A 17,258-nucleotide genomic window follows, 5' to 3' on the forward strand; every position below is an offset into this window, starting at 1 on the left:
ATTGGAGCAGGGGGCATGGATTCAAGTATTTGGATCATTGGGACCTCTTTTGGCGCAGGTGTGACCTGTACAAAAAGGACGGGTTACACTTGAAGCAACACACATCAAAGTTGCTGGTGAATGCAGCAGGCCAGGCAGCATCTCTAGGAAGAGGTGCAGTCGACGTTTCAGGCCGAGACCCTTCGTCAGGACTAACTGAAGGAAGAGTGAGTAAGAGATTTGAAAGTTGGAGGGGGAGGGGGAGATCCAAAATGATAGGAGAAGACAGGAGGGGGAAGGATGGAGCCAAGAGCTGGACAGGTGATTGGCAAAAAGAATACGAGACGATCATGGGACAGGAGCTCCGGGAAGAAAGACGGGGGTGGGGGGGAACCCAGAGGATGAGCAAGGGGTATATTCAGAGGGACAGAGGGAGAAAAAGGAGAGTGAGAGAAAGAATGTGTGTATAAAAGTAAGTGACAGATAGGGTACGAGGGGGAGGTGGGGCATTAGCGGAAGTTAGAGAAGTCGATGTTCATGCCATCAGGTTGGAGGCTACCCAGACGGAATATAAGGTGTTGTTCCTCCAACCTGAGTGTGGCTTCATCTTTACAGTAGAGGAGGCCGTGGATAGACATGTCAGAATGGGAATGGGATGTGGAATTAAAATGTGTGACCAGTGGGAGATCCTGCTTTCTCTGGTGGACAGAGCGTAGGTGTTCAGCAAAGCTGTCTCCCAGTCTGCGTCGGGTCTCGCCAATATATAAAAGGCCACATTCGGAACACCGGACGCAGTATATCACCTGGAAGGACTGTTTGGGGCCCTGAATAGTGGTAAGGGAGGAAGTGTAAGGGCATGTGTAGCACTTGTTCCGCTTACACGGATAAGTGCCAGGAGGGAGATCAGTGGGGAGGGATGAGGGGGACAAATGAACAAGGGAGTCGCGTGGGGAGCGATCCCTGTGGAAAGCAGAGGGGGGGGGAGGGGAAAGATGTGCTTAGTGGTGGGATCCCGTTGGAAGTGGCGGAAGTTACGGAAGTTATATTGGTGAGACCTGACGCAGACTGGGAGACCGCTTTGCTGAACACCTACGCTCTGTCCACCAGAGAAAGCAGGATCTCCCAGTGGCCACACATTTTAATTCCATATCCCATTCCCATTCTGACATGTCTATCCACGGCCTCCTCTACTGTAAAGATGAAGCCACACTCAGGTTGGAGGAACAACACCTTATATTCCGTCTGGGTAGCCTCCAACCTGATGGCATGAACATCGACTTCTCTAACTTCCGCTAATGCCCCACCTCCCCCTCGTACCCCATCTGTTACTTACTTTTATACACACATTCTTTCTCTCACTCTCCTTTTTCTCCCTCTGTCCCTCTGAATATACCCCTTGCCCATCCTCTGGGTTCCCATTCCCCCCCTCTGTCTTTCTTCCCGGACCTCCTGTCCCATGATCCTCTCGTATCCCTTTTGCCAATCACCTGTCCAGCTCTTGGCTCCATCTCTCCCCCTCCTGTCTTCTCCTATCATTTTGGATCTCCCCCTCCCCCTCTAACTTTCAAATCTCTTACTCACTCTTCCTTCAGTTAGTCCTGAGGAAGGGTCTCGGCCTGAAACGTCGACTGTACCTCTTCCTAGAGATGCTGCCTGGCCTGCTGCGTTCACCAGCAACTTTGATGTGTGTTGCTTGAAGTTCCAGCATCTGCAGAATTCCTGTTGTTTGGGTTACACTTGAATCCTAGGGGGACCAATATTCTGGCAGGGAGATTTGCAAGGGCTACTGAGGTGACTTTAAACTAGAATGGTTGGGGGGTGGGAATCAAATTAAAGAGACTAGGAGAGAGGAGGTTAGTTCACAACAGGGGGTTGGGAACAAGTGCAGAGAGACAGAGGGGTGTAAAATGAGGATAGAGGCAAAAAGTAGTAAGGTGAAAGGTAAATATGGCATGCCGGCAAATCCAGGGCAAAAATCAAAAAGGGCCACTTTTCAATATAATTGTATAAGGGCTAAGAGTGTTGTAAAAGCAAGCCTGAAGGCTTTGTGTGTCAATGCAAGGAGCATTCGTAACAAGGTGGATGAATTAAAAGTGCAGATTGTTATTAATGATTATGATATAGTTGGGATCACAGAGACATGGCTCCAGGGTGACCAAGGGTGGGAGCTCAACATTCAGGGATATTCAATATTCAGGAGGGATAGACATGAAAGAAAAGGAGGTGCGGTAGCATTGCTGGTTAGAGAGGAGATTAACGCAATAGAAAGGAAGGACATTAGCCGGGAAGATGTGGAATCAATATGGGTAGAGCTGCATAACACTAAGGGGCAGAAAACGCTGGTGGGAGTTGTGTACAGGCCACCTAACAGTAGTAGTGAGGTTGGGGATTGCATTAAACAGGAAATTAGAAATGTGTGCAATAAAGGAACAGCAGTTATAATGGGTGACTTCAATCTACATATAGATTGGGTGAACCAAATTGGTAAGGGTGCTGAGGAAGAGGATTTCTTGGAATGTATGCGGGATGGTTTTTTGAACCAACATGTCGAGGAACCAACTAGAGAGCAGGCTATTCTAGACTGGGTATTGAGCAATGAGGAAGGGCTAATTAGCAATCTTGTCGTGAGAGGCCCCTTGGGTAAGGGTGACCATAATATGGTGGAATTCTTTATTAAGATGGAGAGTGACATAGTTAATTCAGAAACAAAGGTTCTGAACTTAAAGAAGGGTAACTTTGAAGGTATGAGACGTGAATTAGCTAAGATAGACTGGCAAATGATACTTAAAGGGTTGGCGGTGGATATGCAATGGCAAGCATTTAAAGATCGCATGGATGAACTACAACAATTGATCATCCCAGTTTGGCAAAAGAATAAATCAAGGAAGGTAGAGCACCCGTGGCTGACAAGGGAAATTAGGGATAGTATCAATTCCAAAGAAGAAGCATACAATTTAGCCGGAAAAAGCGGCTCACCTGAGGACTGGGAGAAATTCAGAGTTCAGCAGAGGAGGACAAAGGGCTTAATTAGGAAAGGGAAAAAAGATTATGAGAGAAAACTGGAAGGGAACATAAAAACAGACTGTAAAAGCTTTTATAGATATGTGAAAAGAAAAAGATTGGTTAAGACAAATGTAGGTCCCCTACAGACAGAAACAGGTGAATTGATTATGGGGAGCAAGGACATGGCAGACCAATTGAATAACTACTTTGGTTCTGTCTTCACTAAGGAGGACATAAATAATCTTCCGGAAATAGTAGGGGACAGAGGGTCTAGTGAGATGGAGGAACTGAGGGGAATACATGTTAGTAGGGAAGTGGTGTTAGGTAAATTGAAGGGATTAAAGGCAGATAAATCCCCAGGGCCAGATGGTCTGCATCCCAGAGTACTTAAGGAAGTAGCCCAAGAAATAGTGGATGCATTAGTGATAATTTCTCAAAACTCTTTAGATTCTGGACTAGCTCCTGAGGATTGGAGGGTGGCTAATGTAACCCCGCTTTTTAAAAAAGGAGGGAGAGAGAAACTGGGGAATTATAGACTGGTTAGCCTAACATTGGTGGTGGGGAAAATGCTAGAGTCAGTTATCAAAGATGTGATAACAGCACATTTGGAAAGCGGTGAAATCATCAGACAAAGTCAGCATGGATTTGTGAAAGGAAAATCATGTCTGACGAATCTCATAGAACTTCTTGAGGATGTAACTAGTAGAGTGGATAGGGGAGAACCAGTGGATGTGATATATTTGGATTTTCAAAAGGCTTTTGACAAGGACCCACACAGGAGATTAGTGTGCAAACTTAAAGCACACGGTATTCGGGGTAAGGTATTGATGTGGATAGAGAATTGGTTGGCAGACAGGAAGCAAAGAGTGGGAATAAACGGGACCTTTTCAGAATGGCAGGCAGTGACTAGTGGGGTACCGCAAGGCTCAGTGCTGGGACCCCAGTTGTTTACAATATATATTAATGACTTAGATGAGGGAATTAAATGCAGCATCTCCAAGTTTGCGGATGACACGAAGCTGGGCGGCAGTGTTAGCTGTGAGGAGGATGCTAAGAGGATGCAGGGTGACTTGGATAGGTTAGGTGTGTGGGCAAGTTCATGGCAGATGCAATTTAATGTGGATAAATGTGAGGTTATCCACTTTGGTGGCAAAAACAGGAAAACAGATTATTATCTGAATGGTGGCCGATTAGGAAAAGGGGAGGTGCAACGAGACCTGGGTGTCATTATACACCAGTCTTTGAAAGTGGGCATGCAGGTACAGCAGATGGTGAAAAAGGCGAATGGTATGCTGGCATTCATCGCAAGAGGATTCGAGTACAGGAGCAGGGAGGTACTACTGCAGTTGTACAAGGCCTTGGTGAGACTACACCTGGAGTATTGTGTGCAGCTTTGGTCCCCTAATCTGAGGAAAGACAGTCTTGCCATAGACGGAGTGCAAAGAAGGTTCACCAGATTGATTCCTGGGATGGCAGGACTTTCATATGATGAAAGACTGGATCGACTAGGCTTATACTCGTTGGAATTTAGAAGATTGAGGGGGGATCTTATTGAAACGTATAAAATCCTAAAGGGATTGGACAGGCTAGATGCAGAAAGATTGTTCCCGATGTTGGGAAGTCCAGAATGAAGGGTCACAGTTTGAGGATAAAGGGGAAGCCTTTTAGGACCGAGATGAGGAAAAACTTCTTCACACAGAGAGTGGTGAATCTGTGGAATTCTCTGCCACAGGAAACAGTTGAGGCCAGTTCATTGGCTATATTTAAGAAGGCATTAGATATGGCCCTTGTGGCTAAAGGGATCAGGGGGTATGGAGGGAAGGCTGGTACAGGGTTCTGAGTTGGATGATCAGCCATGATCATACTGAATGGCGGTGCAGGCTCGAAGGGCAGAATGGCCTACTCCTGCACCTATTTTCAATGTTTCTATGTTTCTAGCACAATTGAGAAGTAGGATTAAAAAAGGTATAGAGAAGAAGTAGCAGGGGGATTGGAAAAATGAATTAAGGGGCAGGCATTATTTTTCTAGTCACCCACTTGTTAAAAAGGTCTCAGACTGTTACCTTTTAAGTCGTAGAGATATGGTGAAATTAACAAGACTTAGGTTAGGGCAGTGTGGGTTAAACTATTATTTAAAGATAATAGCAAAACATCCTGCTGGATTATGTGACTGTGGTAGTCCAGAGACAGTCCAGCATGTTTTGCTGAGCTGTAATCGACACAAAATTGAAAGAACCATGTTGTTCAAGAGGCTATCTGGCTTAAATTTATTTTGGTTTTCTATTAAATCTTTGTTTGGCCATCAACATCTGATTGAAGAGTTTATTATTCAGTTTATACGTGAGACTAGGTTATATTCTAGAATTTGAGTTCCTTGAAGTTCTATAATTAATTATACATCCTGCAGAGGGCTGTAAAGTGCCTAGATGCATCTAAACTGCCGGAAATAGAAGAAGAAGAAGAAGTTGTTGTTCAGGCCAAGCATCAGAATGGGGAAGAAATGTGATCTAAGTGACTTTGACCGTGGAATGATAGTTAGTGCCACATGGGGTTGTTTGAGGATCTCAGAAACTGTTGATCTCCTAGCATTTTCATGCACAACAGTTTCTCGAGTTTACAGAGGATGGTGTAGAAAGACAAAAATCATCCATTGAGCGGCAGTTCTGTGGATGAAAGCACCTTGTTCGTGAGAGAGGTCAGAGGAGAACGGCCAGACTAGTTCAAGCTGACAGGAAGGCGACAGTAACTCAAGTAACCACACGTTACAACAGTGGTGTGCAGAAGAGCATCTCTGAACACAGAACGTGCAGAACCTTGAAGTAGATGGGCTACAGCAGCAGACGACCATGAACGTACAGGAGGTACCTAATAAAGTAGCCATGTGTGTAGATAGAGCGGGCATACAGAAGCTGCATCAAGGGTTCTTTATTCAATTATGTTAGTTATTTCTGGTACATCTTGTTCAAAAAGTCCAACCTCGTCGATTATTGAACACTCAATTTAAAGGTTAAAGATTAACTTTATTTGTCAGAAGTATATCGGAATGTACAGTGAAGTGTGTTATTTGCATCAATAACCAACGCAGTCTGAAGATTGTGCTGGGCAGCCCGCAAGTGTTGCCACGCTTCTGGCGCCAACATAGCATGCTAACCGTAATCTGTATGCCTTTGGAATGTGGGAGGAAATCAGCACACATTGAGGAAACCCACATAGACACGAGGAGAAAGTACAGGCTCAATACTGAAAGCTGCAGGAATTGAACCCTGATTACTGGTGCTGTAAAGCGTCACACTACAGTGCCATCTACTCTGGATCAGAGACGAAGTGGAGCGGGAGGAGAAGATGGTGGCGTGACGCAGCGCGCAGCGGCCACTCCGGTGGTGATATCTGTTATCTGTCAAGTAGGGTGCCGTGCACAATCCTGATTTGAGACGTGACAGCACGGAAGAACATCTGGTGAAACTTCTGAAATGCCTGCTTCGCTGCTGCTGCTACTGTGTGGTTCAGAATCTCGGGAGGGGAAGGCCCCGAGTCCTCGGCTTTGCTTGTTGCTCGGCGGCTGGGGCGGGGTCGAAGTACTCGGCAGAGGATGGCGCTCGGTGCTTGGTGTCGGAGGCTTGAAGTTTTTGGATGGACTCGGAGTCAGACTGTGGTCGGGTGCTTTCAATGGTGCTGCATCGGCAAGTTTGCGGCACTTGGAGGTTCATGGCAGGGAGAGTTTCTCCCTTCTACGGTCTGCGTGAGATGATGGGGCTATTGGGACTTGAGACTTTTTTTTACCGTGCCCATGGTCTGCTCTTTATCAAATTACAGTATTGCTTTGCACTGTTGTAACTATATGTTATAATTATGTGGTTTTGTCAGTTTTAATCTTGGTTTGTCCTGTGTTTCTGTGATATCATTCTGGAGGAACATTGTATCATTTTTTAATGCATGCATTTCTAAATGACAATAAATGAGGACTGAGTGTCCTCATAATCTCTAAGTGAAGTCAACAGATCTATTAAGTTGTCCAGTTTAGGCTTCAGCAGGACTGTTGTCTATGGACTTCATCCAGGTATGTAAATTCCAGAGGTGATGTGAGAGTGATTGACTCTTGACCAAGTACAAACTTCAAGGACAAAACTATCTGATAGTTTCATACTATAAGACCATAAGACATAGGAGTAAAATTTGTCCATTCAGCCCATTGTGTCTGCAATGGCATTTCATCATGTTTGAGCCCTTCTCAACCCCATTCTCTTGCCTTCATCCCGTAACCTTTGACTCCCTCATTAATCAAGAACCTACCAACCTCCGCTTTAAATTTTAACTAATGACTTTGCCTCCATAGCTATCTGTGACAATGAATTCCACAGATTCACCACCCTCTGGCTGAAGAAATTCCTCCTCATCTCTATTCTAATGGGATGTCCTTTTATTCTAAGGCTGTGCCCTCTGTTCCTAGACTCTCCCACTATAGGAAACATCCTCTCCATACCCACTCTACTTAGACCTTTGTTGGAGGTTACATATCTCAACCCTTTATAAAAGTACCCTTGACCCCACCATCTTCAGCAGCTTCATTTGGGTTCCAAACTAGGTCAACAGCAGGGAAGTCCACTAAGGCTGAATCAGGTCAATACGATTTACCGCTCAGGAAATGGAGCAGGTCAAAGCATAGGCACAGTCGAAAATGTGTCAGACATGACTACTCCCAGCAGGTTAAAATGTCAGTTCTCATTAATGGAGACCCCATCACCAAAACATTGGTAAAGTAAAATTTGTAAATTGGTCGGTTATTGTCACATGTATTGAGGTACGGTGAAAACTACACGCCATCCATACAGATCAATTCATTGCAACAGTTCATTGAGGTAATCTGTTCCATCGTTATATGCTGTGTTGTACGATGTGGACAATCATGGTCTTTTTATAGAAGTGGTTTTCCATTCCCTTCTTCTGGGCAGTGTCTTTACAAGTTAGGCGACCCCAGCCATTATCAATACTCTTCAGAGATTGTATGCCTGGCATCAGTGGTCACATAACCAGGACTTGTGATCTGCACCAGCTGCTCATACCACCATCCACCATCTGCTCCCATGGCTTCACGTGACCCTGATCGGGGTTGGGTGCTAAGCAGGTGCTACACCTTGCCCATAGGTGAACTGCAGGTTAGCAAAGGGAAGGAGCACCTTTCACTTCCTTTGGTAGAGACATATCTCTACTCCACCACCCGAGGTAGTACAAGGTCAAACAATAGAGTGCAGAATGAAGTGCAGATACAGAGAGTACGGTGCAGGTAGACAATAAAGTGCAAGGCCATAAAGAGGTAGATTGTGAGGTCAGAAGTCCACTTTATTGAATGTGGATGGTTTAATAATCTTATAAAAGTGAGATACAAGCTGTCCTTGAATGGTTACGGGGGACCGGAAAATTGCAAATATCACTCCACTCTTTAATAAGGGAGAGAGGAAGAAGAAAGGAAATTATAGGCCAGTTAGTCTGACCTCAGTGGTTGGGAAGATTTGGAGTCTATTATTAAGGATGAGGTCTCAGGGTACTTGGAGGCACATGATAAAATAGGCCAAATTCAGCATGGTTTCCCTAAGGGGAATTCCTCCCTGACCAATCTGTTGGAATTCTTTGTGGAATTCTTTGCCCTCAATGTTGTACCAAACCAATTAAATTAGCAATCAAATGGCCAACTAAACTGATTCCTTCTGCCTACACAATGTCCATATCCTTCCACTTCCCTCACATGTGCCTATATAAACGTCTCTTAAAAGTCCCTAATGTGCCTGCCTCCACCACCACCCCAGACAGGCATTCCAGACACTCTCCATTCTCTGCAAAAAAAATCTTACCCCTCACATCTCCTTTGAAATTATCTGCTCTCACCTTAAATGCATGCTGCCTGGTATTAGAAGATAGTATTCGTGTGCTTGCAAGGATTAGAACCACCAACCTTCTGTTCTTGAAGACGATGCTGATTTTCTCCAAAACACCTGTTGAAATATGCCTGGGCATCTTCTAACCTCCTTCCGGCCTCTGTATGACGCTGGATGCTGTTCAGCTGGAGGTAGCACCAGGTTATGTCTAGATTCAGCACTCCATAGTTGTCAACGCTGTTCAACAGCTCCTCCTTACATTGTCTGTAAAATCAGCATGCACATCAAATCAATATGAAGAGGAACAGTCTAACAACCCCATCGCCTCAGGACCAGCTCGTCTCCTGGTGCACGTGGAGTTTAAGCTGATATAGGCTGGTGTGGTTAGTGTAATCGCTTTACAGTGCCAGTGAATACCAGTCAGAATTCACATGGACCTCAGAGTTGCATGTGGTAACATGCTGTATATGCACTTCGATAGTAAAGTTCCTTTGAGCTTTGAATTCCTGCTGCTACCTTTAGGGAGTTTGTATTTTCTCCTTGTGACCATGTGAGTTTCCTCTGGGTGCTCTGTTTTCCTCCCACGTTCCAAGTACAGCATAGAAACAGGCCCTTCAGCCCATCTAGTCTATGCCAAACCATTTAAACTGCCTACGTCCACTGACCTGCACTGGGACCATACCTCTCCCATCCAGGTAGCTACCCAAACTTACCCTAAGTGTTGAAATCCCAGTCCCGGCAAAATCCTTGTAAATTTTCTCTGCACTCTTTCAACCTTATTTACATTTTTTCTGTAGGTAAGTGACCAAAACTGCCCACAATACTAGGTAGGCATCACCAATGCCTGACACCAATTCAGCACGACATCCCATCCCACTCTGGTGCCAGACACGTGGCGGCACTTGTGGGCTGTCCGCAGCACAATTCTCGGGCTGTGTTCTTCTTGATGCAGAAAGTACGCATTTCACTGTATGTTTTGGTGTTCTGATATACATGTGACAAATAAAGATAATCTTTTTTAAAACACAGAAACATAGAAAACCTACAGCACAATGCAGGCTCTTTGGCCCACAAAGTTGTGCCAAACATGTCCCTACCTTAGAAATTTCTAGGCTTACCTATAGCCCTCTATTTTCCCTAAACTCCATGTATCTATCCAAAAGTCTCTTAAAAGGCCCTATCGTATCCGCCTCCACCACCGTTGCTGGCAGCCCAATCCACGCACTCACCACTCTCTGAGTAAAAAGCTTACCCCTGACATCTCCTCTGTCCCTACTCCCCAGCACTTTAAACCTGTGTCCTCTTGGGGCAACCATTTCAGGTACCTGGGATGAAGCCTCTGACTATGCACACAATCAATGCCTCTCATCATCTTATACACCTCTATCAGGTTACCTCTCATCCTCTGTCGCTCCAAGGAAAAAAGGTCAAGTTCACTCAACCTATTCTCATAAGGCATGCTTCCCAATCCAGGCAACATCCTTGTAAATCTCCTCTGCACACTTTCTATGGTTTCCACATCCTTCCTGTAGTGAGGCGACCAGAACTGAGCACAGTAGTCCAAATGGGGTCTGACCAGGGTCCTATGTAGCTGCAACATTACCTCTTGGCTCCTAAGTTCAATCCACGATTGATGAAGACCAATACACCGTACGCCTTCTTAACCACAGAGTCAACCTGCACAGCTGCTTTGAGCGTCCTATGAACTTGGACCCCAAGATCCCTCTATTCCTCCACACTGCTAAGAGTCTTACCACTAATACTATATTCTGCCATCATATTTGACCTACCAAAATGAACAACTTCACACTTATCTGGGTTGAACTCCATCTGCCACTTCTCAGCCCAGTTTTGCATCCTATCAATGTCCCACTGTAACATCTGACAGCCCTCCACACTATCCACAACACCTCCAAACTTTGTGTCATCAGCACACTTACTAACCCATCTCCCCCACTTCCTCATCCAGGTCATTTATAAAAATCATGAAAGATAAGGGTCCCAGAACAGATCCCTGAGGCACTCCACTGGTTACCGACCTCCATGCAGAATATGACCTGTCTACAACGACTCTTTGCCTTCTGTGGGCAAGCCAGTTCTGGATCCACAAAGTAATGTCCCCTTGGTTCCCATTCCTCCTTGCTTACTCAATAAGCTTTGCATGGGGTACCTTATCAAATGCCTTGCTGAAATCCATATACACTACATCTACTGCTCTTCCTTCATCAATGTGTTTAGCCACATCCTCAAAAAATTCAATCAGGCTCGAAAGGCGTGACCTGCCCTTGTCAAAACTATGCTTACCATTCCTAATCATATTATACCTCTCCAACTGTTCATAAATCCTGCTCTTAGATCTTCTCCATCAACTTACCAACCACTGAGGTAAGACACACTGGTCTATAATTTCCTAGGCTATCTCTACTCCCTTTCTTGAATAAAGGGACAACATTCGCAATCCTCCAATCCTCCATAACCTCTCTCGTCCCCATTGATGATGCAAAGATCATTGCCAGAGGCTCAGCAATCTCCTCCCTTGCCTCCCACAGTAGCCTGGGGTACATCTCATCCGGTCCCGGCGACTTATCCAACTTGATGCTTTCCAAAAGCTCCAGTGCATACTCTTTCTTATTATGTACATGCTCAAGCTTTTCAGTCCGCTGCAAGTTATCCCTACAATTGCCAAGATCCTTTTCCGTAGTGATTACTGAAGCAAAGTATTCATTAAGTACCTCTGCTATTTCCTCTGGTTCCGTACACACCTTTCCACTGTCACACTTGATAGGTGCTATTCTTTCACGTCTTATCCTCTTGCTCTTCACATACTTGTAGAATGCCTTGGGGGTTTCCTTAATCCTGCCCGCCAAGGTCTTCTCATGACCCCTTCTGGCTCTCCTGATTTCCTTCTTAAGCTCCTTCCTGTTAGCCTGATAATTTTCTAGATCTCTAATATTACCTAGCTCTCTGAATCTTTTGTAAGCTTTTCTTCTTGACTAGATTTATTACAGCCTTTGTACACTACAGTTCCTGTACCCTACCATAACTTCCCTGTCTCATTGGAACGTACCTATGCATTACTCCACACAAATATCCCCTGAAGATTTACCACATTTCTTCCATACTTTTCCCTGAGAACATCTGTTTCCAATTTTAGCTTCCAATTTCCTGCCTGATAGCCTCATAATTCCCCTTACTCCAATTAAACACTTTTATAACTTGTCTGTTCCTATCTCTCTCCAATGCTACTATAAAGGAGATAGAGTTGTGATCACTATCTCCAAAATGCTCTCCCTCTGAGAGACCTGACACCTGACCAGGTTCATTTCCCAATACCAGATCAAGTACGGTCTCTCCTCTTGTAGGCTTATCTACATATTGTGTCAAGAAACCTTCCTGAACACACCTAACAAACTCCACCCCATCTAAAACCCTTGTTCTAGGGAGATGCCAATCAATATTTGGGAAATCAAAATCTCCCATCATGACAACTCTGTTATTATTACACTTTTCCAGGTTCTGTTTCCCTATCTGCTTTTTGATATCCCTGTTACTATTGGGCGGCCTATAAAAAACACTCAGTAAAATTATTCACCCCTTCCTGTTCCTAACCTCCGCCCACAGAGATGCCATAGACAATCCCTCCATAGCGTCCACCTTTTCTGCAGCCGTGACACTATCTCTGATCAACAGTGCCACGCCCCCACCTCTTTTGCCTCCCTCCCTGACCTTTCTGAAACACCTAAAACCCGGCACTTGAAGTAATCATTCCTGTCCCTGAGCCATTCAAGTCTCTAGTGGCCACCACATCATATCTCCAAGTACTGATCCACGCTCTAAGCTCATCTGTTTTGTTCACAACACTCCTTGCATTAAAATAGACGCATCTCAAACCTTAGGTCTGAGCGTGTCCCTTCTCTATCACCTGCCTATCCTCCCTCCCGCACTGTCTCCTAGCTTTCTCTATTTGTTTGCCCACCTCCTCTTCCCCAGTCTCTTCAGTTTGGTTCCCACCCCCCCAACAATTTCTTTAATTTTCAGTTATCATAAGACCATAAGATATAGGAGCAAAATTAGGCCATTTGACCCATTGAGTCTGCTCCAACATTTCATCATGGCTGATCCAATTTTCCTCCAAGCCCCAATCTCCTGCCTTCTCCCCATATCCCTTCATGCCCTGACCAAACAACAATCTATCAACCTCTGCTTTAAATATACTTAAAAACTTGGCCTCCACAGCCGCCTGTAGCAACAAATTCCACAGATTCACTACTCTCTTACTAAAGAAATTCCTCCTCATTTCCATCCTAAAAGGATGCCCCTCTATTCTGGGGCTATGTCCTCTGGTCTTAGACTCTCCCACCATAGGAAACATCCTCTCCACATTCACTCTATCAAGGCCTTTCACCATTCAATAGTTTTAAAGGACGTCAGAATGGTTTTAATGCTGGGTACTAATTTCTTGCACCAATCAGCTGTTGTTAGTCCAACGTTGACCAGCTATCTCTTCAATCACCTTGGCATCGCTTGTGAGTTCTCCCCTGCATCCTACTCAAGGCCTCTCTTTAAGATGCTCCTCCATCTTGGAACAAGAACTTGGTCACCTCATCTGAAATGTACAATAACTGTCCAAATTCCTTCTAAACACCATAGTGTACCCCCCATCTACCACTTCACCTTACAGCTTGCTCCATATACTCACCAAGCTGTGCCCCTCAGGCCCCATTTAAATCTTAAAATGTATACCCTGCAGTTTTGGACTTCCTTACCCTGGGGAAAAGACTGTGGCTATTCATTTGTTGCTTTGTCCCTCATGATCAGCTTTACTTGTCATATGGACATCAAAACCTTTTGCCGGCCGGTGATGCAGTGGCATTCTCACTGGACTTCGAGGCAATTGGTCCCGGGTTCGAATCCGGCCGGCCCCTTACACACTTCCCATCTGTGCTGGATTGAGTGTCGAGCCGGCAACTTGGCCTCGTTAAAAAAACAGTCAAATACTACAGAAACGGCAAAAATGCTGCCCAATGGACCACAAGGCACAGAAAGGAACAACAACACAAAAATGTACAGTGAAATGCATCGTTCAGTCTTCTTTCTGGCTCCTCTTTCATCCTTTCTCTCCTCCTCACTCTCCTATCAACCCCCCCCCCCCCACCCCGGTGCCTCTCCACTTCCCCTTTCTCCCATGGTCCACTCTCTTCTCCTATCAGATAGCTTCTTCAGCCCTTCACCTTTTCGACCTATCACCTCCAAGCTTCTTACTTCACCCCTCCTCCCCACCCACACACCCACCTTTCCTCTCACTTGGTTTCTCCTATCACCTGCCAGCTTGTGCTCCTCCTCCTCCCCCACCTTCTTGTGCTCCTCCCCCTTCTCTTCCAGTCCTGAGGAAAGGTTCTCGGACCCAAATGTTAACTGTTCACTCCTTTCTATACGTATTGCCAGGAGCCCAGTAGCCAGTGCCCTCTATAGCAGGCTACTGTGCGGTTCAGGAAATGAAAAGAAATGTGGATCAGTCCTAGTTAGACAAATGAATTGCTCTTTGTACAAAATTGTTTTATGTAGAACCATTATTCCCAGTACCTCCTCCTCAAGGCTTTTCCTCCCTGTAATTATTTCATATAATTTGCATCTGACTGAGATTTTGCTGGCATCCTTTCCTTGGTGGATCCTGACATAGGATCCCCAGTTAGTACCTTAGCTGCGTCTTCTGCATCTGAGGATGGGATTTTGTGTACATCTCCAATCGCTCCTCGCAACCTAGAAATTACTCTTCACCGTGTGCGGAGAATCTGTACAATTCTCCACCCCAGAAGCTTGTAGAGGCTGGATCTTTGGAAGTATTTAAACAGGAGGTAGGTAATTCATTTCTAGAGGAATAGAGTATAGGAGTAGGGATGTGATGTTGAGGCTCTATAAGGCGCTGGTGAGACCTCACTTGGTGTACTGTGGGCAGTTTTGGTCTCCTTATTTAAGAAAGGATGTGCTGACGTTGGAGAGGGTACAGAGAAGATTCACTAGAATGATTCCGGGAATGAGAGGGTTAACGTATGAGGAACATTTGTCCGCTCTTGCACTGTATTCCTTGGAGTTCAGAAGAATGAGCAAAGACCTCATAGAAACATTTTGAATGTTGAAAGGCATGGACAGAGTGGATGTGGCAAAGTTGTTTCCCATGATGGGGGAGTCTAGTACGAGAGGGCATGACTTAATGATTGAAGGGCACCCATTCAGAACAGAGACGCGAAGAAATTTTTTTAGCCAGAGGGTGGTGAATCTATGGAATTTGTTGCCACGGGCAGCAGTGGAGGCTAAGTCATTGGGTGTATTTAAGGCAGAGATTGATAGGTATCTGAGTAGCCAGGGCATCAAAGGTTATGGTGAGAAAGCAGGGGAGTGGGACTAAATGGGAGAATGGATCAGCTCACGATGAAATGGTGGAGCAGACTCGATGGGCCGAATGGCTGACTCCTGCTCCTTTGTCTTATAGTCTTGTGGTCTTATGGTAAGTGCAGTTGATTTGGGCCACTGGTTAATCAGGGCAGCCATTTATTGGGACAACTCTAAAGGAACAAAGTCTAATCGAGAAAACAGCCGGGATTCCCTTTGTTTATTTGGGACAGAAGACTGTTGCTGAACTGGTTCAAACTAGCACAAGATGCGTGCACTTGTGTGGCCATTAGACGCTACACCATATTAGAGCAAGCAGTTTTTAAATGAGAGTTGTGACACTTGCAGACTGCCCCGGCACAGTTCCTGACTGTGCTGGTTCTTGACGCAAAAGTAGCATTTCACTATATGTTTCGCTGTTTCCACATACATGTGACATTAAAGCTAATCTTTAAACTCTAGTCCTAATTTTCACATGTTAGGTCATGTGAAGGCTGAAGATGGTTAACTTAAATTAGAACCTTCCACCCTTATAATTCACCACCTTGGTACATAAGGATCATAAAGGACATTTAAATGCAAACTCGATCACCTGAATTCTCTCTCAGCGTGATTTAGAAAATGAAGTGCCTGTGGATAGTCACTGTTCTTCATATTCCATCGACCAACCTCATGCAGAATCAAGGCTGTTAGAAAACCCTATCACCAAATAAATGCAGAAGTTAAATCAGCAAAAAATGGAAAATCTGTCTGCAGATGTCACAGGCGGTTGGAACCGGAACTGGTAAACTGGTCTAATGCACTGAGAAACTTGTCTTGCATACAGTTCATACAGATCAGATCATTACACTGTGCATTGAGGCACCAGCATCAAAGTCCCACTCCAGAGGTCAGAGCAGAAGATCCAGGCAGTGGAGGACGGAGAGTCTCCTGAACAACCTTTGGGCCTGTACTCGATGGAGTTCAGGAGATGACAGGGGGATCTCATTGAGATGTACTGGCTACTGAAAGGTCTGGATAGAGTGGATATAGAGAGGATGTTCTCCTTAGTAGGAGAGTCTAGGATCTGAGGGCACAGCCTCGGAATAGAGGGACGTGCTTTTCAAACTGATAACAGGAGAAATTCCTTCAGCCAGGGCGTGATGAATCTGTGGAATTCATTGCCACGGAGGGTAATGGAGGCTGAGAATGATAAATTCTTGATTGGTAAGGGGGTTAAGACCAGGGGAAGCAGGAGGGAGGATGGAGTTAAATGGCCTATAAGTGCTCCTGTATTTCATGGTCTTATGGACGTTGTGTTGAAGTCTCTGAAGAATGTGTTCTACTCAGCTCCATTCTGGATCACGCTTCAAAGGAAATGCACAAATGCCCTTTAAACCAATAAGTTCTTTAGTTCTTAGTAATGCCCCACACATCAGGTCAGAAAGGGTTTAGTGTATGTTTTTTCAGAATACTTACCACCTTTTCACTTTCAGGGAGATCAACAATTTCTCTTATGTGGCTTATTGCATTGAAGTATTTCCCTTCAAAATCTTTATCTGCAACAGGATCAAAGATGGGTCTCTGAAAAGTCATGTCCACAAATGTGAAACTTAAGTCAGTGATGTATCTGGCTTGCACTCTCAGCAACGAGGACACCAGTCTCCTCGAGATCTGCTCCCATAATCCGTGCCTCAGGAACTCAGGGGCCCTCACTTCCAGGAGTCACTCCAAAAAAGGGCAATGCACCCATTATTTACTTGTTTATTTTTTGAGATACAGCAGAAGGTCAACTGGCCGAATTCTGCTCCTATGGCTTATGGTCTTATGTCAAGACCCCCACTACCTGGGACATGCCGTCTTATCATTACAACCATCCTGATGAGGTACAGGAGCCTGAAGGCACACACTCAATGTTTTAGGAACAGTTTCTTTGCATCTGTCATCAGTGAATAAGCCCACACGGTTAGGGGAGAGTTTACAAATGTCTTACAGACAGCAGTGGGCACCAAACCTAGTCTTATAGCTGCAACACTG

General features: G+C 45.1%; 1 protein-coding gene across 2 annotated transcripts in view; it reads right to left on the reverse strand.

Annotated features, from left to right (window-relative positions):
* The window catches only part of LOC140195560 (NEDD8 ultimate buster 1-like), a 49,932-nt gene that overhangs the window by 14,087 nt on the left and 18,587 nt on the right, over positions 1-17,258 (reverse strand). For both annotated transcript variants that reach the window (XM_072254091.1, XM_072254092.1), the window contains 3 exons: positions 16,701-16,780; positions 15,835-15,941; positions 8,930-9,116 (listed from right to left, as the gene is read on the reverse strand). In XM_072254091.1, the coding sequence (XP_072110192.1) occupies positions 8,930-9,116; positions 15,835-15,941; positions 16,701-16,780 (374 nt within the window). The remainder of the gene's footprint in view (positions 1-8,929; positions 9,117-15,834; positions 15,942-16,700; positions 16,781-17,258) is intronic.

The sequence above is a fragment of the Mobula birostris genome, chromosome 3, assembly GCF_030028105.1.
Source record: "Mobula birostris isolate sMobBir1 chromosome 3, sMobBir1.hap1, whole genome shotgun sequence".
In the NCBI taxonomy this organism is placed as follows: domain Eukaryota; kingdom Metazoa; phylum Chordata; class Chondrichthyes; order Myliobatiformes; family Myliobatidae; genus Mobula; species Mobula birostris.